Source organism: Penicillium samsonianum, assembly GCF_028829775.1.
Source record: "Penicillium samsonianum strain IBT 33392 chromosome Unknown utg000004l_segment0_segment0, whole genome shotgun sequence".
Lineage (NCBI taxonomy): Eukaryota > Fungi > Ascomycota > Eurotiomycetes > Eurotiales > Aspergillaceae > Penicillium > Penicillium samsonianum.
Window position 1 is genome coordinate 1,158,904 of NW_026643262.1, and position 25,718 is coordinate 1,184,621.

At 48.2% G+C, this 25,718-nt stretch overlaps 10 protein-coding genes across 10 annotated transcripts; 2 read left to right on the plus strand and 8 right to left on the minus strand.

The window, feature by feature from the left end:
* Nucleotides 1–115: 115 nt before the first annotated feature.
* N7471_007356 (putative DnaJ domain protein Psi) lies at nucleotides 116–1,351 on the plus strand (the record flags this gene model as incomplete). Its single annotated transcript, XM_057280075.1, has 3 exons — nucleotides 116–263; nucleotides 320–990; nucleotides 1,055–1,351. The coding sequence occupies 3 exons, from the start codon at nucleotides 116–118 to the stop codon at nucleotides 1,349–1,351; spliced, it is 1,116 nt and encodes a 371-aa protein (XP_057134335.1).
* Nucleotides 1,352–1,681: 330 nt separating this feature from the next.
* On the plus strand, nucleotides 1,682–3,571 carry N7471_007357 (uncharacterized protein; the record flags this gene model as incomplete). The annotated part of the gene is made up of 5 exons (XM_057280076.1): nucleotides 1,682–1,831; nucleotides 1,906–2,048; nucleotides 2,112–2,190; nucleotides 2,278–2,677; nucleotides 2,760–3,571. 5 exons carry the CDS (start codon nucleotides 1,682–1,684, stop codon nucleotides 3,569–3,571), a joined length of 1,584 nt encoding a protein of 527 aa, XP_057134336.1.
* Nucleotides 3,572–6,899: 3,328 nt separating this feature from the next.
* Nucleotides 6,900–8,402, minus strand: cp1 (putative carboxypeptidase S1; the record flags this gene model as incomplete). The annotated part of the gene is made up of 1 exon (XM_057280077.1): nucleotides 6,900–8,402. One exon carries the CDS (start codon nucleotides 8,400–8,402, stop codon nucleotides 6,900–6,902), a length of 1,503 nt encoding a protein of 500 aa, XP_057134337.1.
* A 728-nt stretch (nucleotides 8,403–9,130) lies between these two features.
* On the minus strand, nucleotides 9,131–11,322 carry N7471_007359 (putative poly(ADP)-ribose polymerase PARP; the record flags this gene model as incomplete). Its single annotated transcript, XM_057280078.1, has 5 exons — nucleotides 9,131–9,643; nucleotides 9,702–9,784; nucleotides 9,863–10,636; nucleotides 10,696–10,947; nucleotides 11,232–11,322. The coding sequence occupies 5 exons, from the start codon at nucleotides 11,320–11,322 to the stop codon at nucleotides 9,131–9,133; spliced, it is 1,713 nt and encodes a 570-aa protein (XP_057134338.1).
* Nucleotides 11,323–11,894: 572 nt separating this feature from the next.
* Nucleotides 11,895–12,513, minus strand: N7471_007360 (YbhB/YbcL family Raf kinase inhibitor-like protein; the record flags this gene model as incomplete). The annotated part of the gene is made up of 2 exons (XM_057280079.1): nucleotides 11,895–12,330; nucleotides 12,383–12,513. The coding sequence occupies 2 exons, from the start codon at nucleotides 12,511–12,513 to the stop codon at nucleotides 11,895–11,897; spliced, it is 567 nt and encodes a 188-aa protein (XP_057134339.1).
* A 384-nt stretch (nucleotides 12,514–12,897) lies between these two features.
* Nucleotides 12,898–14,654, minus strand: N7471_007361 (cytochrome P450; the record flags this gene model as incomplete). Its single annotated transcript, XM_057280080.1, has 5 exons — nucleotides 12,898–13,072; nucleotides 13,128–13,294; nucleotides 13,358–13,468; nucleotides 13,553–14,403; nucleotides 14,453–14,654. 5 exons carry the CDS (start codon nucleotides 14,652–14,654, stop codon nucleotides 12,898–12,900), a joined length of 1,506 nt encoding a protein of 501 aa, XP_057134340.1.
* A 1,018-nt stretch (nucleotides 14,655–15,672) lies between these two features.
* N7471_007362 (uncharacterized protein) lies at nucleotides 15,673–16,401 on the minus strand (the record flags this gene model as incomplete). Its single annotated transcript, XM_057280081.1, has 2 exons — nucleotides 15,673–16,303; nucleotides 16,358–16,401. The coding sequence occupies 2 exons, from the start codon at nucleotides 16,399–16,401 to the stop codon at nucleotides 15,673–15,675; spliced, it is 675 nt and encodes a 224-aa protein (XP_057134341.1).
* Nucleotides 16,402–18,093: 1,692 nt separating this feature from the next.
* N7471_007363 (lipid-binding SYLF domain-containing protein) lies at nucleotides 18,094–20,307 on the minus strand (the record flags this gene model as incomplete). Its single annotated transcript, XM_057280082.1, has 1 exon — nucleotides 18,094–20,307. One exon carries the CDS (start codon nucleotides 20,305–20,307, stop codon nucleotides 18,094–18,096), a length of 2,214 nt encoding a protein of 737 aa, XP_057134342.1.
* Nucleotides 20,308–22,086: 1,779 nt separating this feature from the next.
* Nucleotides 22,087–23,085, minus strand: N7471_007364 (electron transfer flavoprotein subunit beta/FixA family protein; the record flags this gene model as incomplete). The annotated part of the gene is made up of 3 exons (XM_057280083.1): nucleotides 22,087–22,169; nucleotides 22,228–22,876; nucleotides 23,035–23,085. The coding sequence occupies 3 exons, from the start codon at nucleotides 23,083–23,085 to the stop codon at nucleotides 22,087–22,089; spliced, it is 783 nt and encodes a 260-aa protein (XP_057134343.1).
* Nucleotides 23,086–24,560: 1,475 nt separating this feature from the next.
* Nucleotides 24,561–25,646, minus strand: N7471_007365 (uncharacterized protein; the record flags this gene model as incomplete). Its single annotated transcript, XM_057280084.1, has 2 exons — nucleotides 24,561–25,509; nucleotides 25,582–25,646. 2 exons carry the CDS (start codon nucleotides 25,644–25,646, stop codon nucleotides 24,561–24,563), a joined length of 1,014 nt encoding a protein of 337 aa, XP_057134344.1.
* Between the last annotated feature and the right edge of the window lie 72 nt (nucleotides 25,647–25,718).

The following is a 25,718-nucleotide window of genomic DNA, read 5'->3' on the forward strand; positions in this document are numbered from 1 at the left end:
CCTGTCAGAAATCACCGTCGGTTCATAAGTGTGCACCTCCGATTTGAGGCCCACGATTTTTGAACTGCTTTTTCCTTTTTACCATAAAACATAAAACCCAATCTTACCCCGCACTATGGTTGCCGAGACCAAGCTCTATGACGCCTTGAGCGTCAAGCCCAATGCCACGCAAGATGAGATTAAGAAAGCATACCGCAAGGCAGCATTGAAGCACCACCCGGACAAGAACAAAGACAACTCCCAGTCTGCTGATAAATTCAAAGGTACGTTACCCCGCACAGTTTCGGGATTCAACACGTAACTAACAATTTCACGACAGAGGTGTCGCAAGCCTACGAAGTCCTATCCGATCCCGAAAAGCGCAAGGTCTATGATCAGTTTGGCCTCGAATACCTGATGCGCGGCGGCCCCGCCCCGCCCCCGCCAGGGGGAGGCGGAGGCGGCGCAACTGGCTTTGACGGCGGTATGCCCGGAGGCGGCATGCCCGGAGGATTCAACTTCGGCATGCCCAGCGGTGGAGGAACCCGGAAGTTCCACTTCTCGACCGGTCCTGGGGGTGGGTTCAGTTTCAGCGATGCCAACGACACCTTCCGCAATTTTGCCAAGGACGGCGGCGGCATGGGTGGTATGGGCGGCATGGATGAAGACGACATCTTCTCCATGCTCGGAGGAATGGGCGGCGGTGGCGGCAGCGCCGGCTTCCGTAGCAGCCGTCCGGGATACTCGAAACCGAAACGCGCACCTACACCTGAGCCAACTATCATCGAGAAAGACCTGCCATTAACTTTGGAGGAACTTTACAGTGGTACATCTAAAAAGGTCAAGACGAAGAGCAAGGCTTTTGACAGTACGGGCAAGCTCACTACCAAGGAGGTGACTTTGGAAGCCAACATCAAGCCTGGACTGCGTGCTGGCTCGAAGATCAAGTACAGAAATATTGGGGATCAGGAAGAAGGGGGACGGCAGGATGTTCATCTGATTGTAAAAGAGGTATGAGATTCCTCCTGGCTGTGCCAAAGACACTTGATGAATCATTACTAACAACCCCTTACAGATCGATCATCCTACTTTCAAGCGTTCTGGTGATAATCTTATCACAACGGTCGATCTCAGCCTGAAGGAAGCACTGACAGGCTGGGACCGCATTGTTCGCACCATCGACGGAAAGTCAATCCGAGTGTCTAAGCCCGGTCCAACCCAGCCCGGGCATGAAGAGCGCTACCCCGGTCTAGGCATGGTGAACTCCAAGAACCCCAGCGACCGCGGCGACCTGGTCATCCGCGCCAACGTTAGTTTCCCCACTAGCTTGACCAGCTCCCAAAAAGACATTCTCCGGGACGTGCTGCCCTAAAAGGATCTAATCCAATTGCATATACCTGGCGTTTGGGGTGAAAGGGGGCGGAGTATTTAATGACAATGACACGAACAAACTTTTGTATGAGGTTTTTTAATAGGTCCTTTTATTAGACAGGCTAGTTTTTATGTATGAATATGAATACAAGGTTGCCGACCTGGGCAGGTGAAGTTGTGCTCAAATAGCGTAATATACCATGAGTTGCAGTCTAACCCAATTGAGCGAATGCGGAGAAACCAGTGACACCTTGGAGAAATCAACCCTGGAATTCGTCACTTCTGTTTACTTTTGTTTTACCCGATATCCCTTGATTTGTTTACATAAACCATGAAACGAAGAATCACCTTCATCCAGCGCGTCGATGCCGGCTTTGACCCCCAGCAAGCTGTGCTAACCGCATCATCCCTCTCCGTCCGCGGCCTGGACGCCGCGCGGGAGGACCGCATTACGGTCGGACTGCACGAACTTCCAGAGGAGGTGAGAAGGGATTGTCGATCGCAGAATCTGTCGAGAATTGAGCAACGCTAATCTGGTTATTTTGTTTCGTTTAGTTGCGTGCTGTCCTCGAGCAATCTCATGAGCTCCACCTCCGCTGGGCCTCCGAGAGGTCTTTTGATGCTGTCGTGCCATTCAGTAGCCGGGTTTCGCCTGGTCTCCATGTGCATTATACTCCGCTCCAGCCGGAATCATCTTCGTGAGCTCATTTCTACATCTTGGGTTTGGGGGAAATGCGATTGACTGATTTGGTTATCGATAGGGAGGCATTGTGCACGCTGCTCCGCACGGTAGTCGCGCCCAACAAAGACGCTCAATATAAGGATTGTTTGAAACAGGAGGTATTTCGAGATTGTTCCTTTTCCTTCGGGGATAATCCCTGGCCATGTTTTGGACGTGTTCCATCTAACCCGGAATCTGCTATATAGGATTCGTTCATTATCCCCCCGCTTCTCTCGACACGATTCGCTTCCTCGGCCTCTCTACAATATTACACCCACCTCCCTTCGATCCAGCCTCTAGTCAATTATATTCAGAACACTGTCTGTGACCAGAGTCGTACAGATGGCCCCGAGTGCCACACCCGGGCCGATGCTCTCCTCTCTGCGGACTCGGTCGATGTCGACTATGACAGTGTTTCACACGCTTTAACTGTGTCTGGGCTCTGGACCAGTCCACCGACAGGCGGTTGGACGGATCAGTTTCAGAAGCCAGCATCCGCTGCCGATCAAGTGGAGTTCGGTCTCTTGGGCGCCGACGCAGGGCTTGAGCCAGAGGATATCAAGATGGGCGGGCTGTTAGCGGTTGTCGGGCAGGACAAGAAGCTAAGTATGTGCCCTCGGCGTTTCTCATATCGCTTGCCTTTTGTCTAACTCTCCTTATCCGGAATGGCCCACTAACCCTTGTACAGAACCAACCATGTTCTCATTCCCCTCCCGCCACCAACCTCTGACTGAACCATCGAGCTACGCCGTCTCCTTCGCTCCCCCAACTGGTCTCCATCCAACAATGTCCATATCCATGCCCCGATCATCCCTTAAACGACCCCCAGCACCCAGCGACGCAACCTGCGCTCTACACACATACCTCACACTCCCCTCCGTCATATTCGGAGATCAATACCAGCTCGCAACAACAGATCCACTCTTCCTAGAGTCACACAATCTCGTAGGCCTGCGTGCCTTAGCAGGCGAAATGGATCTTGAAGCCCCAGACTGGGTTGTACAGCGCTGGGGCTCAAACTGGCTTCTTGAACTAGCAACCCCCCTAGAAGCCGAGGACGTGGCCAGCACACCAGACCCCTCAAATTGGACTGCCACTATTCCTCTACACCTGCGCTACCTGCCACCCTCCGAAACAGGACACTGCACTGCCCACATTCCATGGCCTGTCGTCTTCTGGGCCTGTACTACCGAGGACGACACGAAGATGGGTGTGAACCCCTTCGACCGCACAAATCTCGGCTGGGACGGCTTGTTCGGTCCGCGGACCCTATTCTACCAGCTTCAGCCTGCGAGTGACCGTCTTGTTGAGGAGATCGATGTGCCGGTTCTACGACTTGAGGGCGAGGATGGCTACTTCCAGGGTAAGTATATCGAGTTTGGCACTTGTGTGGTTATCTCTCTTGGGTTCATGTGGGTGCTTTGGCGGCTTGCTCGTGTTGCTTGGTCGTCTGGAGTAGGAAATAAACGGGCTGAGACTGCGCATGACAAGAAAGAATGAATGGTTTATATGATACTGGATGGTTTATTCACTAGCATTGACCTTTTCCCCCGTTTAGTTGGATGCGGTACATCTAAAGCGCCAGTTGATGATAAGACAGCCTAGTCTTCCACCTATCACCACTCAGTTGTGTATGTATGTCAATCAAAAAGAAGCGAGGGGGCATCTCCGCCGTATCGTAGGGCTCCAAATGTTTTCCTAGGGTGCACACATATGACACATGTAAGTAAAGTGAGTGGCACCTGACCTGTGACCAGAGCTTTGCGTGCGTGTAGTTCCGAAAAGGGGAAAGTAAAACATTATTGTTTCCTAGAGTAGTCAATTAGGTGATGTTGCATGACACTAGGTTGTCGTCATATCATGGTGACAACATTGGATTGAATTGCAGTATACACAAGTAGAATACGAAGTGACAGAGTGATAGCAAGATTTGATTGCAATTATGTGAGAATTGATCTTGATGACTTTATAGTACATCATCAGAGGCCCGAAAGCAAAAGACCATCACGCCAGCTCCCAAACAAGTGATTGACAAATCTGCCACACCTTCAGAATGGTATCTTGCCGCCCAGAAGGGTCCCACGGTCAGTAAATGCAGATTCTGAAATGAGAGCGAATTCATTTGTACAAGAGGGTGCTTTGCGTAAGTCATGCCTGGTGTCGAGGTGGTCGAAGTTCCATAGTCATGGTTTCATGGTCTCATTTTCCTTGCACAATGGCATGTTTCGCCACCATTTTGTAAGAAGACCCGGTAAAGTGGCCATGGATACTTCAAAGTACATGCCGGGCATTGATTTCTGTTATATGTTATGGTCGAGGCTGGGTTTGTTCATTGGTTTCTGGTTTCTGCCTTCGCGTTTGGGCCCAGTCGGAGCTGTTGAGGATCAGCAAAGAGCGACGGTCTTGCGAGCCAGCCAAACCGGCGTGGAAATGCCATTTCGGTCGTTTTTATTTGTTAGATGCAGGAAGGTTCGTTGTCTATAATATCCAACATTAGCAGGTCCTACATGGAGATGCTTGTCGAGGTCGAGGTGCCACACTCCAGGAGTCTGAGTCTGGTTGAATAGAAGGGGTCTGACCGATTTGTGCACACTCACTGTGAGAGAAATCAGGTGTTAGTGAAGACGTGTATCGGTTCGTCGTGGCAACGGGAATTTGAAAAGACAAGTGTAGGGACAGGGGTTTGACATGAAAGCTGGGAGTACATAGGTCTGTAGCCAGGTTTGACGCAACACAGACTTTTTAAGTGAAATTTTGGAAGTGTAGGCACCATCAAATATCTTATATTTATTGCAGGCCAAGGTTGTTTACACAGTGCAAGTCAAACTACCAGTCCATAGGTTACTACATGATCATTTACAAAAGCACAGTACATATTGAAGTATCCAATACTAAGTTCTATTGCAGTTCTAGATAATGAGGACTTGCTTGGTTTCACCATAAAGGCTACTCATCCTGAGCACCACGTAAAGGTGCAAGTCTTGCTCAGGTGCCGCACACAGGACCCGTGCAGCTGGGTTGGGTTGGGGGGAAGAACTTTGAAGAAAGGAGGAACAGACAATAGGGACAAACACAAGAGGGAATAGGCATTGGACAACAGAGAGAGCTATACTGTAAGGTAAGCACGAAAAATTGGCTCAAAGAGCACGTAAAAGGAGATGAGAACAGAGCCCCTTGGTTCAGCTCCTGACGGACAACGGGAGCACCTAGACACGTACAGTCTGTATCCGCAGAGGTCATAGCAAAGCACCGGAAGCATCCGAAGATAGCGTGTAGGTAGCCCGCATATACATGCTTCGTGCCATTCGCAGCCTAGCCTAGGCCGCCTACAGAAGACCCGTCAGAGTCCTCACCGGACAACAGGAGACATATGTTGAATATGACCCTGAGAGCTGAGGAAGTTCAAAAAAATAGTGGGTGTCCAGGGAACCACGGAGTGCAATGTGGGCCCGGAGTGTTGAAGAGGGAAGAAAGAAAGAAGAGAGAGAGATGGGGGGAGGGGGCAGGTATTTATATTTTCCCAGTGGCTTAAGGACGAGGAAACTGGGGTAGGTGACGATTTTTGACTGAAAGGGAAGGCACATGATCGGGGCAGGTATATGGGTACTTGGGTGTCTCCTCATTATGAGCCTCATGATATCACAGCTTAGTCTATCTCTAAACATCCATGGATGCAGTTTGGTCTCAATAATTGCTTTGGGAAGTCACATACAGTACATCTTCCCTCTTCAAGTTTCAATGTTCTACCTGATGTCTCAGGCAAGTGTTGCCCTTATGATTGACTCACACCAAAGGATTGATCCTCTCATCTCATGAGCAAATAGGCTAACACTTGGCAGATTCTGACCACTAGATCAAACAGGCCTTATTATCCAATACCCTCACTGCGATCTCGCCGACGTGCACCGATTGATGAGGGAGTCCCATATTGTTTTGACCGATTGTCCACTCGGAGTTGCCTGCCGCCTTACACCTGCTTTGTATGGCTTCTAGTAGGGGACGGGATACGCGTCGTTGTTCAATGCATGGACTGGACTTTGAATCGAGTACTCCATAGGGCACGCAAGCACTTCCTCCGAAGAGGGCTCTTGTTCGGATCGAATCAGACTACTGGGATGATTCTGAATGCCCCCTAGGGCAAAGTCACGGACCTAGGATATTACCCCAGTCTCGACATTTTACAACCATCTTTGCCGTCGAACAAGACCACGGCTAGAGAACCGACGTCATCCTCCATGACTATGCTCCCTATTCTACTGAGATCAAAAGCAATACGATCAGATTTGGAGACGACCAGAATAACAATGGGGGTTGTTACACTGTCTGGTGGTGGACACCCTGTTAGGATGATAAGTATTCAGACACAAAGGATCATGTCCGAAACTCACGCTAACTCACGAGACGTTACTAGGGGATTTGGCGGAATCCAGGGACCCGGTTTTCAGAGCCGCCATTCGTCGAATCAGGTGCCACAACGGCTCGGGCCGAACCCGCACGACGCGAACCTCCATGCGATGCAATACCTACAGGGCTGTGACGGCTTGTGAAACCCCCGGGTCCTCCTATCGTGTTCAAAATATGAGATACTCAATTGTGTGTCAGTCTTGACCTTCTTGGATTGACCGAGTCATCATCGAGCCATCCGACCAAGTATGTTTCGAGATATGTGCCTTGGCTACAGGCGAAGAGCGTATTGAATACTGAACATGCGAGGACATGGCCACACAAGAGCTCACTTATAGAAGAATACAAGGTTCTATATGTCATTTTATGCATGTGCTAGTAAGATACACAAGGAACAATAATGTGCACAAAGCTTGCATGAAATCTACTTGAACTTTCCATCCACAACGACATAATCACGAATAACAGCTGTGCCATTGATCACACTTGCAATCTGATCCTCAGTGCAAGTCGACTCCAAAGCAAGGATATAACAGACCGGATCTGGACTCTCCGAGGCCTTGTTCTTGATATGCCAAGTAGATGCAGGCCCCTGTGTGGTGTATGAGCCATTACCTGCAGTATTGATCTTGCCTGTGGCCAGATCGCGGTTGAAGAGCGCACGGTAGAAGATCTCATATGCAGTCTGTGGCTGGTAGGCCGGGACTTCATGACCAGCATTGTAGACACGAGTGAAAGAAAAGTTGCCATGCTGCCGGACTTGGCCGCCGATATACGAGGAGTTCGTGCGTAGAGGCGTGTACCCGGCAGAGCGGAAACCAGAAGCACCAGCATGGTTGACCAGCAAGCTGGCGTCTTCACCCCCAATCCAGTTGCAAGCGTAGTCGCTGTCACCGTAGACGAGAGCGACCTTGATACCGGAGTCGAGCACATACGCCAGGTCTTCGAGGTAGCCGTGCACGTCGGAACGCGGATAGTCTCCGACAGTTTGGAAAGCATTGTAGGCACCATTGCTTGATTCGGTGAAGTTAATCGGGACGCCCAGTGCGCCTTGCACCCAGTGCTGGTTCAGCCAACCCAAGTAGTAGGACGGTGGGAAAGGGTCTGGGTTCTTGTGGGTGATGTCGTAGTAGCCGCGGTCTGCATACTCTATGTATGCACCTTCGACGTTGTTGCTACAGACTTTGTCGGCGTTTTGGCACGCTTTGTTGACGGTTTCATTGTTGCCGTACATTTGCGGATCGCCCTCTGCAGCCAGCGCGCGACAGTGCGTGATCAGGTCTTTGCATCCGCCGGCGCGACTCCATGCATCCATGGCATGGTCATATACGGTCTTGTTGATCGCCTCGATGTCGTAGGTATTGTTGTATGCCATTACTGGATACGTTGGTTCCTGTACGAGGAGATCGATGCAGCCATTGATGATGCCCAGTGTATCCAGGTGAATGTAGTGTGATTCCCCCGGGGTATGGATGCTGCCATTTTTTATTTTCTCATTTTGTTCCTGGAAGAAGGCAGTGAAAGATGGGCCATAGCGACCGCCGTATGACTCAGTCCAGATGCTAACCCGCTCATCATGGGGCTTGTAATGTGGAAACTCGGTGAACCAGGTCTGAGCAAAGTGCCATAGTGACCGCGCGGAGTTCGCCGTACTATTGGCTACCGTTGATTTATCTTGGCTAGCTGTCGTGCCGACGTAGAAAGTGTTATTCTGCTTGGGAACCCCGACCCACTTCGACAAGTTCCAGGCACCTTGAACTTGATCAAAGGTACCGTTGGTCGGGACATCATAACTGAAGCCGACCTGATTTGGCTGGTCAATGTACAGCATATTGACATAGTTATTCCAGGACCAGGGATTGAGCTCTGTGGAATTGGAATCCTCGTTGACTATACAGGGTCCATTTTCCTGCATGAGGCCAATCATAGAGGAACTTCCTGGACCTCCGTTCATCCATATGGACAGTGGCGCATTCTTTGGGTTATGACGAGACTCGAAAAACCAAAAGAAAGTATTGATCGGGTAGTCTTGATCAACATTTACATCATCCAAAGAGCCTGGGGGTAGATGGACGTAACCCGAATATGATCTCACCCCGGGAGTTGTTTCACAGATCCCAGGCTGTGCAATTTATCAGTAGAAGATTTTGTGATATAAACGCCCATGTCATCTTTGGATAGGAATTTGGAAGGAATCGCACCTGTTTGTATGAAATCTTTACTCCCTTTTGATGCTGCGATTCAACTACCTTCAACCCATCTGGTATGGGCGGAAAGTACTGCGCCGCAGCAGTTACTACCAGAGCTGCGGTACACAAATGAATCATGGCGTGAACAAATCGGGGACAGTGGAAAAAAAATCCCCGAGAGAAGAGTCACAACCTTGGAAGAAAATGTACGTTGTAGATCCCAAGTGTAAGCGGGGTGAGGGGAACCTCGGAAGTGCCAAGACATAACCACCTGATATTCAATGCCCTAGCTATTTTATACCTATACAACATTCAGCATATTCATCTACTACCCGATGTAATAGAGAACATCCAACATTGTATTGCACTAGCATAAGTTCAGACACATTCGGAGAGGAAAAGTTTAACATTCTGTAGTTCCCAAATCAAAACCCTCAAACATCTTCACCCTAAAGTCCTTGACATTTCAAAAAATCTTGACGTGGAACAGATACCGTTGACGAATCTGTGCTGGGTTTTGTACGACATACTCAGAGTGGTTAAAGCCATCACTGTCGCTTGCAGTGGTTGTTCCGGCGTGAACATCTGGCACCCAGGACCCCTTGAAATCCGAGTGAATGTATCCAGCATCACGCCATGCTTTATGGACAGTGCTGCCAGTATAGTGAACTGAAATGGCCGAGGTTGTGCCCAGCTCGACTTCACATAGCAACATCAAGGCTTCCCCTTGCTGTCGGCAATATCCCGCCGACTTGGTGGATATGTCGGCAAAGTATACCCCAGAAACGAAGTCCTTCCCGTCGGTACTGACAATTCCATCGCCACGCAGTCCTTGACTCAAGATCCCTGCAATGTTGCTAGACACCGAGCCATGCCATAGAAGTCGCCGGTTTCCAGTATTAGCAAGGTTTGCCTTTTCCCATTGGGCAAAGCGCTCTGCTTCCCCAGCACGTTCGAGACGGAACACGCCGATGACCTCCTAGAAATGCGAAAGCGTTAGACTGAGCTTTCACCAATATAATTTGAAGGCAGCTTACCTTGAATTGATACGGGTGGAGTGGACTGGAAGTTTTTTCCAGGTACTCCCGGAGCATCTTGAACTCTGTGGAATTCCCCCTCACTATCAACAAGGGACAAGCATTAGCTTCATGCCTTGGTTCTTTTGCAAAGCATTCAACAAATTATAAAAAATAGATACCTGGGAGCATCTTTGCCAGACCAAGTACTTGGGATATTTGGCTCATGGCCAATGAGGAAGACTGGGTTTTCTTTTCCAGAATCTCGCTGGCATCGTGCAACTTGAGTAAGAGATCGAGGGATTCCAATTCCTGTCTGACGGTATCATTGGTGTCTGAAAGAGTCAGGTTTGTGAGAATCAAGCTTTCGTAGATCGTGCACAATCTCTTCTTCGCTTTGGAACGGTGGTCGCCAGGTGCCAGCTGAGGGTTGGTGAGCTCCATCAGCTTGCCCAAAACTTCAATCCCAACCAGAAGCTTTTTCATGTCCACTTTGCTTTCAAGCAAAACGTTGCGTCCGTGATTGTTTAGGAAAGTGACGTAGTTCTTCAAGTTTCCTGATGTGAAGATGATTTTCAAAACATTTTCAACGCTTGCAGGCAACTGGCTGGTCTCGCTGGTGAAGATGGGGACCTCCCTGTGATGCATTTCGAGGAAAACCCAGGCTTTAGGACGGGGAAAAGCATGTCGGACTTCCCAAGCTAGATAACTGAGCGACTTGAACTTCGCCTTAAACATGCGCTTGGCCGAGTCGAGGCTTCCTACATTTCCAATTGAATTTGATTCCTTAGATGATCCAAATTGGTAACGCAAGTCCCAGGTGTGGAACATTTGTGACTGGCCATGAACGAGAAGTTGGATGCGCACAACTTCGACTTGTTTTTCCACACCAGGTCTGACCAACGTGGCATCCCATATCAATCCCGTGTCGTCCTGGAAAACGGAAAGCGCACTACCTAAGAGCAAAAATGTTAAACATTCAAGTCTTATAAGAATACTATATCCCATCACTAACTCGGTGTTGGGTATTTCTCGTCAACCAAATCAGTCAGCCTCTTGAGGTTGATCTGTTCTTCATCCTTCGTTTTCTTTGAAGCGCTGCCATTGTCGTCCCCAGGCGAAGATTCCCGTTCACGCTTTTTGCCTTGATTTTTCTCGTTCTTGAGTATCTTTTTCTGAACACTCTCTGGAATGTGCTTTTCAATCTTCTTGAGCAGCCAATCAATGTTCACGATTTGGCAGCCTACTAGTTCACGAGCCCGATTGACTGAAACGAAACCACCCTGTTAGTTGACGCTTATATCAGGATATGCGAAACCTGATGCTACTAACTCTTTTTCAACTTTCTCTTGATATTTTCCTCGGTTGTCACCAAATGAGTACATTCGCGGATGTTCATCGATGCAAACTTCGCGCCACATTTTTCGACCATCCGCTTGATTTCTCCTACATAACGAGGTGTCATTCATCAAATGATATCTAGGAAATGCCTCTCTCTTTCTCTCTCTCTCTCTCTCTTTTTGACTCTGCTTTGATTTGAAGAAAACATACCATGTTGATATCCAGGGATTGTACCACTGGCGCCGATGACCAACCCCTTCAGATTGTCGGCCAGCTTGTCTACCGGTTTGTTGGAAGTCATTTTCCCCGATGAAAAAAAGATCCACACTAATTCTAGCTCTATGAGGGCATCCAAAAGAGAACCAAAGACGAAGTACCCATGAAATTAAACCCAGAACATCGTTGTGGGAGAAGCGGATTACCCTTTTAAACTATTGACGGCACTGCAATAATGGCATTGTCAGACAAACAATCGACAAAGAGATGATCAGATGCCATTTCAAGCTCCCGGACTTCTCCTTTGACGCCCTGAGGCTGAGGGATGTAAAGCACATACATACCCAAAAACATCTAGCAAATTTACAGGTCAAGTGGCTCATCGAGAAGCACTTTGTGCATCTATTACAGCCAAATACCAGAAACAACAGAAGATACATGTGTGGATCCTTCAGTATTTGCAGTATAGTGTCTTGAGTTAGAAAATTGAGAGTTGTTGATTAATTTAACCAAAGCAAAGTAACATCCATTGGTTGACAATTAGTGAGACCAGGTTGTCCCCGTAAACTTGGGTATGAAAACGGCCACAAGAAACGCCATATCCTCCCTTTCGAACTTCATCAAACCACAATCCGATTAAGGTTGATGAAAAGCCGGCTAGTTGCAGGTGAAATAGTTGAAAGCCACAAGAGGACCAAGCTTGATCTGCTCTGCCCAAGCATCAAGATCGTACCGGATGCGATTCGAATTGCCAAGCTTCTTGCCACCAGCAGGTGCATGGGCCGTGAGATCAAAGTCTGCAGGCTGTTCGTACAGGAAAAAGAGGTACCGATGGGGTGCGCTCAGGGGAGGGGGAGAAGGTCCGATGTAATTGGCGACGAAGGGCGCGTCGAACTCGAGCGCACCCTCGCTGGTGACCCTGATATCGGACTGTATCCAGTGAAGGATGGGGCTCAGGATTCTGAAGGAAGTGAAAGGAGCGTCAATGTCCAAGCTCACGACCAGGTAGGTGCTAGTGGGATTGGCGCCGGTGAAAGAGAGCTTCGGGGGCTCTTGAGCTGCTGTGGTTTTTGTCAGTTCATATTCCGATTGCCTGTCACACGACTTGGGGAATAGAGAAGGGGAAAGGATGTCAGGGAATGGACTGGTCCGTACTCTTGCGGGGGAGGTATGTTCCTGGCTGCACGTTCTCATGGGTGCCAATGGTCAAGCCAAGGACTTTGGACTTGTCCTCAATGAGAGACAAGGCCGCTTTGACGTGATTATCCGAAGGCATTTTGGATGTCTTGAACCAGGACGCGATGAAAGGATGGAAGATGGGAACTCGGGGAATGTGCCCTTTTGCTGGAACAAGGAATGCCAGTGCCCAAATGCCCAGCTCCTTCCAAAATAAAGTTGCACAAGCTTTCGGACTTAGCGGAGATAACGTTGTTCTCTTCCCCTTTTCGGTTTTATTGTATACGGGTTATCGTTTCAGTGTCCACCTGCGCATGACTTGTCTCGAGTATCGGTTAACACTGCATCGATTCTTTCAATATTTATTCAGTGGGTCATAATATAGTTCATATTTCTAGGTTTGAGGACACTAAGCCTTGTTATCCTCCTTTGACCTCTTCTTTCTTGCAAATTGAAACTGACATTGAATTACGGTGAAAAATGCTCACTCCTCGATCACCTTCGTGACCATAACTCGCACACGGGCATTTCCCTTATCGGGGTATGGGGTTCCAAAATCGCGCGCAAAAGCGATATCCTTTTCGCTTGTCTCAAACAGTTCCATGTCAAAACGACGAATAAAAGCCGCCAGTACAAGAAACAGCTCCGCGTAGGCCAGGCTGCATCACGTCGATTAGAGATTGGGAAGGAAGGAGAGAGATTCAAGGAACATACTTCATGCCCACACATATCCGACTGCCTTTGGAAAAGTTGACCATATATCTATCCAAATGCTCCCCTTTCGCAGCGGCACGTAGCCATCGTTCTGGGTCAAATGTGTGCGGATCGGGGAATATTTCGGGGTCCGTGAGAACGAAGTAGTTGGTCTCACTGACTGGAGTCTAGATTTCGATCATGTCAATATAAATTCTGGGATCGGAGCTAGTAACAATGATTTCACATACTCCGGCAGGAATGGTGTGGTTCTTGTAGACCAAAGCTTCATTAGGCGCGACACGAGCCGATCGATTTGCAATTCCAGTAGACATACGTAATGCCTCCGACACGACTGCAGACTACAAAAAGGAATCCGTCAGTTATTAAGACTATAATAGGACCCCAAAAAGACGCATGATTACGCCATATAAGGGAGTACTTACCAGGTACGGCAACTGCTCTAACTGCCTCCATGTTGGTCGAGACTCAGAAGTGGGCATCACCGTCCGCAGTTCCTCTCGTAACTTGGTTTTGATCGACTCTTTTTCCAGGAGGTGAAATGCCGCAATAACCAGCGATCGCGCAGTTGTCTCCGTACCACCGATGATCATAGCAAATCCCTCATTGTTGAGACGAACAGCACCGCGCATGTCCTCCGGCATACTGGGACCACACATAACTTCCATGACGGAGCGAATTTCCGCGCTTGACGACTTGCTTTGCAGGAATTTCTCTGTCCGACGAAGAAGGTCCAACTTCTGGCTCACTAATGCATGAACGAATGGGTCAAGCTTTTCGAGCAACCACAACGGAAGCGAGTTCATGATAGTTTGAAGAACCGGGAAAAAGAATAAGACGTGACTGTATCTGAAAAGTCCATTGATTCCATCTCTCACACTCGTGTTGAAGTCATCGTGGTCAAGGTTCCCACTGTTGAAACCATAGACATATTTGTGAATGACATCGGAAGTCAGCCCAGCAAAGCCTGCATCGAGGCTAATGACTTTATGGAATTCAAAGGCGCGTTTGAAATGATTGTCGAGTTTGTCAATATTCTCATATATTAAATACTCTATGTTGGAGACTGCTTGCTTTGAAAAGTGTTTCTCAACATGTGAACGGCGCTTCCTGTGGTCTTCTGGTGAGACACTAGAAAACCCCGAATCCTTGAGATCGAATCGAGCGACCAAGTCAGCGGCCTTTTCGCGTCTGCGCTTGCTAGAGGCATATATCTCATCGTAATAGCTTGAGTCCTTGATATGCACCTCAAGAGGGGTAATGCGTATAATGGGTCCTAATGAAAAATTAGACTGATGATACTGAATATGCCTGGTAGTATTGACCGTATATCTCATGTAGCCGCTCCATCTCCCAGATGAACATTCCTCCCTTGATCACATTGAAATAAAATTCATAGCCGCTTGTGATAGCTGCAAGTTTTGGCCCGGGAATTTTGCTGAGAGGGTGGAAATACAACCGATAGATGCTTTTGACGGCAATATATATTACCAAACCACCTATTCCCAGTGCTAATAGACCGGCCATGTTCCAAGGTTGCTCAGCGAATACAAAATTCCAAAGGAAAAAATTGCAAAAGAATCCATGTCAGATTTTCCAGGAATCATCTCTATTATTATAGCGGAGAAATAATCATATGCAATATGGACTATCATTTGACCAACTCGGTCGGTGTGGAGTTACTGAGGGGTAATTGGTTGGATTGAACTCGTTTTGAGTGGCTCGTGCCTGACGAAAATGGGGAGCTGACAGAAAACATTAGCGCAATGACTTGGTGATAGCAGCATCGGACTAGTTAGAAGACGGGGTACTTGGCAACGCCAATAGGAAGAAGGCCAGCATACACCAGTGGCTACCGTACACGGCCCTAACCCACATTGGATGTTTGACCGCGGCAGTATCGGACTAGACGCTTAGATTGTGATAGTCCATGTCCAAGTGCCGCTTTGTTTTCGGGTCTTTAATTTTGGAATATGCCAAGACTAGCCCAAGGTGCCATAAAGAATATATTAAAAAGACATTAAAAAGACATCGTAGTAGAGCCGTAATTATATTTGTAATTACTGATTAGGAGCTTTTGGGTTAAGCCGGCATTTGCATTTTAGCTAAATCGGGGATAGCTCAGATATGCATATACAAATCGAAAACTGATCTCAGTTCTCTGCATGATGAGCCCTCTTGTCGGTGTTTGCTGAGAACAGACGATCCAGTACCTCAAATCAAGGCCAAATCAGACAGAAGAAAATGGTATTGCCTCAGAAGCTGGCTAGAAACAAAGAAGATAAAAGAAAATGCAACATGATGATTCGTGGGAAACCTGATCTTCAAGGGAAAGTTGTTGGAAGTTCAGCCACAAGCTCAGTTCTCTATATGCAGATCCATAGGTCCGATAGAGATGTGTAACCCGGAAAGCAGAGCTGAGTAGAGTTCATTCATAACAAAGTTGGAAGACGAGTGAAGTCAGAAAGGCCCGGTGGAGATTGGTGACGTTGCCACACTCGAAAAGCCATAGAGGTGCTGGAATTGAACCCTAATGCCTGCTTGGTCAATTTCCCGAGGGGTGCACATAATACTCGGGTGCTCTGATGTGCTTGGTGTGAGGGGATCTTTTCTTGATGAGACCTTTAACGACCGAATAGAGAAATTCCTGTGGAAGTTCTCTGGTGAGCCATCCGGTTAGCGCACTGTCCACGTAAATATCCACAAGTAAATTGCGAATTTTAGCGGACTCGGTCGTATTTTGGTATGCGTAGTTGATCACATCTCCATAGGGATAGTAACATCTCCCATCTTGTGCATCAGGTGTAGAGCATTTTTCGACAATCGCGTCGATAACCGAATTTTGAAACTTGGCATCGAGCAACTTGTCACCAAGCACATATGCCTTGAAGAGATCAGAATACTCCTGGGCACTGTTCTTTTCTGGTTCTTCCCTTGTTGCCCCTTCGATAGCTTCGGCAATCACAGGGATCTTGGCAACGTAAAGCCAGTGTGAATATAGAGCGAATATCTGGGGGTCATCTTCCGGGAGTTCGAGAGTGTGTTCTTCGGATTCCTTCCACGGCCCAGACATGGCCCTTTTGAAAAACAGTGAGGACGTGCATATTGTTGATTCATGAACATGGAAAGGCTCCTTTGAGGGCCCGACCAAGATTGTCACTATCGGTCCTTGAATGCTGAGTCAACTTAGTACGTAGCAGTAAAGAAAAACCTTCAGCCATAATACTTACTTTTTGATGCCGCCTTTCAAGCTTCGCACAGAATTTTGAGCCATTTTGCTTTTTGAGGGACGCCCAAGAGACCTGGAACATTCGCTTGGGAAGACCGTACTTGACAAGGCTGAAGTGAGGGAGTGCTCGAAGTCCTCTCAAACTGTGATATCACATGAACTTATGCAAAGATTACGTAGTCTGGGGGATAGATATTGAGATGAGATCTCTTGGATGGATGGTGAGAAGGGATGGATGGTGAGAGGGGATGGACAGGGACAGTGAGAGGGGATGGATGGTGAGAGAGGATGGTCAAAGAGGAAAGGAAAGTAAACAACCTATATGTAGTAGGACTGAAGCCGGTCACATGTTACCAAACAAATGCCAACAAACAACTTCAGCTATTGACCCTTCACAGATTATCTTCCTCAACATTTGTGCTACACAATGACTCACTTTCACTGTGGCTTCTGGTAGTTTTCTCCTATAAGCTGTCTCTTATTTTTTCCCATTCTCTATCGGCTCAATCTAACACATGTATGTAGATGTTTTGGTGTCTTCAAAGTTTCTTCCACTTCAACAAGACTTGACTATCATAACCGAAGCATTCGCAATCAAAAGCAGCATAACCAAAGTAGCATAACCAAAGTAGCATAACCAAAGTAGCATAACCAAAGTAGCATAACCAAAGTAGCATAACCAAAGTAGCATAACCAAAGTAGCATAACCAAAGTAGCATAACCAAAGTAGCATAACCAAAGTAGCATAACCAAAGCAGCACACCTATACAAAAGTGGGTTGTGCGGTCTATTCACGCTGTTCCCAAGAGGAGGATGTTATATTCTTCTAAATTGTTGTGAGTTGGTTGTGACAATGACAAGGTGAGTCGTCAATTGAAACCCAAGACTGAAGCTCCTTGGGATTTTCCAAAAGCTATATGTAGAACTAGATTCCATTTTCCCCCTCGGTGGAAAAGGATTATAGATTCGCAGAAAGTTATAGGTATTTTGAGATGAGACATCAAATTTAGTTAGGGCTATTTTCCAGTCCTGCGACAGAAAAGCTTCAATAGCAACAGTATGCCAACAACAAGTCGAATTAGAAAGGTTGAAGTAATGTGACGAAAGAAGATCTCAGAGGTCCCAGTTTCCCAACACACAAAGCGAAAATGAAAGAGTTGTCGAGTCTGCAGAGAAGGACGTGAAGCATAGCAGCGGCCTAAAGTTGCAGGCGACAAGGCACCAAGGCACCAATATATGTACAATTTCGGGATAATGTTCAGATGGGACATGCTACTGTAACCATTCAATAGACCTGCGCAGATAATTATTGGTGTAAAAGAATTCAACCGACTAAATGAAGATAAAAACCAAAGATCAATACCTAAAGGAGTGTATTCCAAGTCCGGGAAACAGGATATAATGCAACTTGAGCGAAAGCTCCAAATAAAGAGCAAGGAACCCAAAGACCTCTTCCCCATCGACCTGACGCAGGAACAAAAACAAATACCCCCCATTCGCTAAAATGCAGATACGCTAAAATCAATGGCAGGAAACCAACAGCATAAAACCGTTTTTTGGAGGTGAGAGATGGGGATGGGAGAGGTATAGAAAGGTGGAGCCTGGATGACCCAAGAACTCCCAAATGAGTCAGATGTGTATCGTGACAAGGTGTGTTTCGAGAAAAATATGGAAACGAGAAGGCCAAGGCAAGCGCAAAGAGGAAGCAGAAAAACAGTTGTTAATCAAGCCCCAAGATCACTCAGCCCTAGCGTGGGGCAAGGTGGTATCGACTTTAGTCCCGCCGGGGGACTCTTCGTGTTCTTCACGGTCAGCAAGGATATCTGAATATGACTTTTCAGACTTCTGCCCTTCGGGCTGGTTGATCTCGGCTTCAAGCTTGGCTTCGATTTTGTCGAGGATCACTTCCACCTCCGGGGTATCCTCTATATTGGGTGCAAGCTTGGGGACATCGGGAGACTTTTCAAGTCGAGGAGATTGCTCAGGTTCAAGTTCCTGCTCGTCTTCCTTGCCCGTCTTGCTCTCCTGTTCGGCGGCCTCGGTGGCAGTGTGGTCTTCAAGGGTAATGATATTATCCTCAATCTCCGACTCGCCGTTGACAGAGTGGAACTCGTCCTTCTCGGTCGGGGGCTCCGATTTCGTGTCAACAAACTCCTCATCATCGCTCATGGCAAGAATACCACGAGATCTCTTGGCCTTCTCCGGGGATGGAAGCGCGCGGGGGGATTCATTCAATTGTTCCAGATTCTCCGCCGCCTCGGTGACGTCGGTGGGTGAGGTGTTATGGCTTGAATACGAGAGCGCCGTAGGCGATGTCGAGGCACGGCTTGAGCCAGAGCCCGGGAGGTGGCGTGGGTGCCGCGGAGGCAAGGCAGGTGGGGTGCGCGCCGGGATTGTGACCAGACGAGCTCGGGTGAAGCTCGGCGACGTAGGCTTGGTGTCACGGTCTGTTGTCTGGTCCTCCACCTTCGTGGGCGAGGGCGGGACACTCTCCCTTGGAGTAACCATGGCATTTCCAACCTCGTGGACCTCAAAGTGCTCGTCTTCATCCTCAAACTCGGGGTCCTCGTGTGCATCTTCGCAGGCGTTCGCTTTCGCTCTCCTGTCCTCCGCCTCCTGGTCCTCCAATTGGCGGACCACCACCTGCTCTTCCCCGCCGTGGATATCAATTGTATCCCAGTGAGAGTCCTCGTTTTCATCCCAAGTATTCATCGATGGACGGCCAATAGACGATCCCTTCGCGCTGCGAGAGGACGCACGGCTCACTGAGGTGGGTTCAGTTGGCAGGGTATCATCCGTCTGCGTGCCACGGTCGACACTAGCATAACTCCTGGAGCTCTGTACACTCGCGCGCCAGCTATTGCGCGGCGAGCTATCCATGCTGCGCCGAGAAAACGTGCTATAAATCGGACTGTCTAAGTTGGGTCGAAATTCAAATATCTCATGGCTTGGCCTTACTTTTGTACCGGCCTCGCGGATGAAAAGCCCCTCCGCCTCCAGCGCCTTCACTCCATACGGATCGGGATCGTCCACAGCCGGTACGCCGAAGACATGTTGTCCGTCTTCCGTCAGCTCCAAATCGCCAGGTGTTTCGCCCGGTGGCGGGACCAAACTCTCGTCAACGTCAGAGTCGCCCTGCGCGGCCTTCAATGTTTGCATGAGGGTTTCGAGCTCGCGGGGTGGATGCCGGGCTTTACCGGAGAGAATCTCGTCGACGGATATGCGCTCGCCGTAGAAGCGCTCGTTCTCGTCGGTTCGCTCAATGATGATCGTGCCATCGACTGCGACACCTGCGTATAGCCCTTTGCTCTTCATGTATGTCCAAATTGGTGCTTGTCGTTTGTGCACCTCGGATTCGAGGACGCCACCCACACCTACGGGCCCCGCGGTTGCGCTGATCTCGCCGCCGAGGGTGCAGCGGAATTTCTTGAATGCTTCAAGCGCCTCATATGTGTTGATGATTACCACGCAGTCATAGATGTCAACGCCAGCGAGGAAGCCTATCCCGGCTGTGTGTAGCATGATACCAGATGGTGGGCTCCATGCGCCGGTCTCGGGGAGGCGACCGATCAACACGCCACTACCGCCAGAGCCACTCACCCACAGACCTGTGCGCATAGTCGTGAAGATGGCGATTCCCTTGGCATTTTTGACGACTTGTGTTGGGATCTTCTTGATAACGCGCTGCTTGCCCTTGGGGCGATTGATCTTGCCCTTCTCATCAGTGCCGGTTGAGGAATCGGGAGCATAGAAGCCGTCTTTGCAGAAGCTGCGTAGGATGCGCGCGGCCTTGTCGGCTTCCTTGTCGATCGTCATGGGCCAGAAGGCTTCGGATCCCAGCTTATGCGATAGACGGTTGACGGGGCCGCCGAGCTTGTCGACGGTGTCCCATGCTTTGTCGAAGCCCTTTTTTGAGATGCTTTTGGTCTTCTCCCACTTATTTGGAGACATGGCGAGTGACTTCCAGGCAAAAGAGACTTTAACGCTATTATATGGTGATTGAAGAAGTAGCAAAAATTTGGATGCGCTTCGCGCCGCAAAAGGCGGATCAAGGCGCGATCTATACACAGGGCACTATATGAAACACGACTTGCGCCGCGAACGGCATGAATCCCGACAGATTCTTAATGTGATCGGGAATGTTTCTTGGATCGAGAGGATCGAAGAATTCGGTGGGATCTGCAGTAACCCAGGAATGCGGGGAGGAATGCGTTTGCGAACGTATAGAAACTTTATGAGAAATATGGAAGTCGAGATTATAGAGAAAGAGATAGAGAAAGAGGTAAAAGGAAGAAGTTGAAAGATTTCTAATCGGGGTCAGACGGAGTTTAATATCTAAGGCCTGGACCAGAACAAAACCGTTTATGGCTCTTCCATGGTTCCAAGGTTCGAAGAGGCAATGTCATCATCCATGGATCAGGTGTTTTATTGGTTTTTTTCATTCTTTTTTTCTCTATACTGTATTTATGTATCTATCCGGAGTACATACATATGTGCTATTGTAGAGAACATTCAACTTATTACTTATTGAACTTATTGCTTATTACATTTGGAATAATATCTGAGATCTTGTACATCCGACTCTCAGAAATGACCAGTCCAGATAATCACTGCACATACCTCACAACCCCACCGGGAAAAATTAAAAGCCCTGGCCTCCAGGGCTAGAACGCGTGTCAAGGAATTTCCTTAGACTTTTTCATCTACTTCATACATATTCCCTGGAAACAAAATACCTTCAAAACATGAAACACATTGTTATTGTTAATTTGTTCCCTTTGACCGGGTGCTGCATCTTCAAGCCCCAGTGGATCCCGTAGGCAGAACAGATCAGATCGATCACACTATTAGGCAATGTACGGATCCGTCGGCTCGGTTTTCCCTATACTCCACTCCGTATCCGTACTAGTACTCCGTAGTGATTTGAGATTAGATATCATTTCAGCTGAAATGTTGCCAACGCATATTATAGCGTATCCCCATATAATAATGCAAGATCATCCCGAGGTCTCTTGTGCTGATCTCATAACACATCTACGCTAATGTACTTGGCCTGATGGGGAAATTCAAGCATTATATATCATATTCTTACCTACTTGGTGCTTTTGCAATGTTAATCGATCCTTAGGAGAGTTCTTCTAGCTGCAAGGCTCTCGGAACCTTTCATCACAGCCAATCAGGGAGAGTTGGGCACTGTGGCTGATAATGAAAGTGTATTATTGCCTCGGGCTGAGATGGAACTTGGGCGCTATAGAGTTCCGATTGGGTAGTTTTGTCAGGATTCAATGAAAAGACCTTCCAAAGTTGGGTCGGAAGAGTAATACATATGGCCATACCTATTTGGGGTGGCTATTACTTCGTACATAGTTCCTAGACCGCTGACGAGATCTAGCCACTCTAGCGCCGCTGTGGCGGGTTGTGATCCACGATGCTGCAGTAGTGTGGCCCCCTGCGAACTATGACTATAAATGCATAGAGAAAAGGATGCCTAACTGAACACAATGCCAACCGATTAGAACTAGTGGGCCTAGTACAGACTATCAATTATAACGAGGATTTTTTTCATTTATATGAAGATCTAGCATCCAATACATGCACACATGCCTCGCCACACAGCATGCCCATCAGAAACCATGGGAGAAATGCGCAAGACGGATCCAAAGCTAGTGGGTAACATTTCAAAGGCGATGGTATAGAAACGCAGTGCAATCAAGAACAAGCTTAGCGCATTTACAACGCACCCAGCTCCTTAAGCTTGGAGACAAGGCCATCGACATCCTCGACCTTGCCACCACCCTTTCGTGGCGGGGGTTCTACAGAACGTTAGCTCAATCCCACAAACCAAATAGCAGAACCACCGGAAGCACATACCAGTAACCTTCAGAGTCTTCAACCGCCGTGTATCTTCGACACCGAGATCGGCAAGAGTCTTCTTCTCAAGGGGCTTCTTCTTGGCCTTCATAATGTTGGGCAAGCTAGCGTACCGCGGCTCGTTCAACCGCAGATCCGTAGTGATAACCATAGGCAGCTTGGCGCGGAGAGTCTCAACACCACCATCGACCTCGTGGGTAATCTCAACGGTACCAGCCTCATCCTTAATGTCGATTTTGCTGGCCTGCGTAGCCTGGGGCCACCCAAGTAGACCAGCCAGCATCTGACCAGTCTGACCCTGGTCACCGTCAATAGCCTGCTTACCCAGCAGCACGAGGTTCACATTCTGCTCCTTAACGACGGCCTGCAGCATCTTCGCGATGGTCAGCGGCTCTGGGCCACCATCGCCCTTGTCAGGTACTTCAATGTGGAAAGCTCGGTCAGCGCCCATGGCCATGGCGGTGCGGAGGACATCAGGGCATTTCGGGCCACCGGCGGAAAGCGCGAGGATGTCTTCGACCTTAATGGGGCCCTTGCGCTCGCGAAGGCGGACGGCCTCCTCGATTGAGAGCTCGTCAAATGGATTCAGAGAGTGCTTGACACCAGCGGTTTCGACACCGGTCTGGGCTTTGTTGATGCGGGGTTTGATCTGTCAGATTCGAATGTGGGTGTCAGTCGATATATCCCAATCCCAGATTGAGTGGTGGGGGATCATGGAGACCCTGTTGTTTGAGAGGTCCAACTCCGAGCATCGCTCGCCCGGAGATGCACCTGGAGGGGCCATGGTTGAACGGGCACTTGACTTACCGCGTAGTCGATCACGCGCTTGACGGGCACCAATATCCTTAGGCCACTCATTTTGTGTAATCAGTAGTCGAGCAACGGCCAATTCCTGAGTTGATGTAAGGAAGTTTGGAGGCTCGGAGGGAGAAAGCGTGCGGTGACGGAGTGCCAAGAAATCAAAATCGCCGACGCGGCCCGAGTTTAACCCTCGTCGCACCACGGACTCCTCATCGTACCGTAAACTTTTGCGGCCATCATGACAACAAGCGCTTGGGGTCGGAGCATCAGCCGGGTGCATCTTACAGGCATCGAGCATTCTTCTCGGATTTGTGTTGCTAAAGCTTGATTTTTGTTAAGAGCTGTTTCAAGTTGTCTACCCTTGACCAGCAGTTAGTAGCAATGCTCGCTAGAAAACTGTATTGTACAATGTTTCTATAAGAATGACATATCGCGGCATTCAATAGATATGGAGGAGTGCATTTGTATGCAAATATACAAGGGGGCATTACAGCAGGGATACTATGTACGGAGTAGTATACAAAGTATACTCATTCAGTGTTTGACTACATTAGTATTCTAGCTTACTTTTATCATATACTACCAGTTGACAGCCTCTTCCTCTATACATCACCGACCATGATACATTTTATTGTACAATTGCTCTCCCAGTAGACCGTATCAAAATAAATATGAGTTCGAGATTGTAACAAGTTTTCATAAAAAATAACGAGAAAAAAGAAAAAGACACGCGAATAAACCCAATGGAAAAGAACATGACGGCAATTGGCTATGGAAGTGATATTGGGTTGCTGATGGCCGCAATTCTCCGCCGCATTCACACCACCGAGCCTGCCGAGGTTAACCATACAGCCTACATATTGTGATAATATTGTTTTGCATTTGACAAGACTGAGAAGAATAGCCTACTGTAATTTGTTGAAATGGTTATAAACTGTATAGTTATGTCAAGACCTAGCCTTAATATATGTCTTTCCTGTTGTTTTCTAGTGAGCTACCAGGCAGGTTGATTCCTGGCCCAGATAGATTGTAGATGGTACTTTCGTTGCCCTCTATCCATTATACATATTAAGAAAACAATAAAACCCTCCAGGCTCTTCCTTGAACCATGAAAAAAATATTGGAATAGCCTCAAACAACGAGAAAGAAAAACGACGGCTGCAATGCGCCCGTGAACGGAATTGATTTCTTGTCAATCGCCTTAGACCACTCGTCCAAACCGCCTTGTGTAGAATTTGGTCAAGAATGGCGTCAAATACCAAGGACTCGAGAGGAAAAGCAATATCATCATGGCCTAGCTACCTAGGTAACTCTAGCTGCCGCCTTTATGAGGGCGCTCGGAGTCAGGCTAAGTAAATTTCAGAGTCCGATCTCAGACTCGTCAATTTACTCTCAACTTGGCACTAGACTGTGGTTCACCATAGGTAACACTCAAAACCGACAGAATACACAGATCAATTAGAGCAAAACACAAACGCAGGGCTAGCTACTGCTGATTTATAGACAATGATATCCTAAGCATCATACTGGGTCTAATATGACTTGAGTCCAGCCAGTTTCAGTAACCGGTCATTGATTTGGGGAAGCTCAAGGGGCTCTTCACGATCCCTTGGGTCTCTAGTTCCGTCAGGAAGCATGGCATAAGTTTTGCGAATAACGACGTTATCATGAGGCCAATGCGTGGTACCTCCATACTTGGAGAATACCTCCGATTTGCACTGCAAAATTTCTGTGGATGCAAATTTTGCAGGAGAGTAGGCAGCATAGATAACAGTACGGATGGTTTTGCTGGCCTCCGCTGGCTCAGCGCCATAATGGATAGTGCGGCTATCCCACACGATCAAATCGCCAATATCCGCGCAGACCTTGTGTGGAGAACATCCTCTTGCTTTGAACCAGTCGAGCTTGGCCCGGTCAAACCAGTACAGATCTTTGGTTGACCATGTCGAAGTGTCTGTTTGGGTATCAAAGAACTCATCCACCAGACGATGGGACCCAGGGTAGACTACAAGTCCTCCATCATCTGGACCAGCTGTAGAGAGATTGATGATTCCTTGGACACAATGCATACCACGTCGGAAGGGGCTCTGGTCCACATGTTCCCAGGCACCCTTTCGCGGGATATCCTTGCGGTTTGGGAAAGTGATGTTCAGACTGTCAAAGCTAACTAGTAGTTCTTCAGTGCCCCAGATTTTAGAAAAGGCTTCAGTCACTCCTGCCTCCATGCGTGCATCCCACATGAACTTTTCATGGGCAACTGCATAGGCACTGAAGGTGTTGATCGTGCTCTGGACAGGGAGATTCTTCGCCAGCCACGTCTCTGGATTTTCATAGTCCAGCTCATTGTTCCCGAATGACTTCAGCCACTCACGAGCCTTTTGTTGATAGGCAATGGCCCGATCTTGTGGGATTGCATCTTTGATCACTGCGAACCCATTATCACGAAGATCGGCGAGCCAGTCACCAGTTTTTGCACTGGCACTGTAAATCAAATCAAAGTCAGCAAACACCCTTGAAGCGTAAGATATTGAAGAAGAATGCAGTGGAACATACAGTGCATTTTGAGGCTCCGGTAGTATTTGATTGTGAGAAGATACTGTTGTCGTAGTAGTAGACATGATTGTGAGACTGTGATTTTTGGAAAGTGGCCACTAGGGTGTAATTATTATGCCCTCGTATTCTTGCGGAAG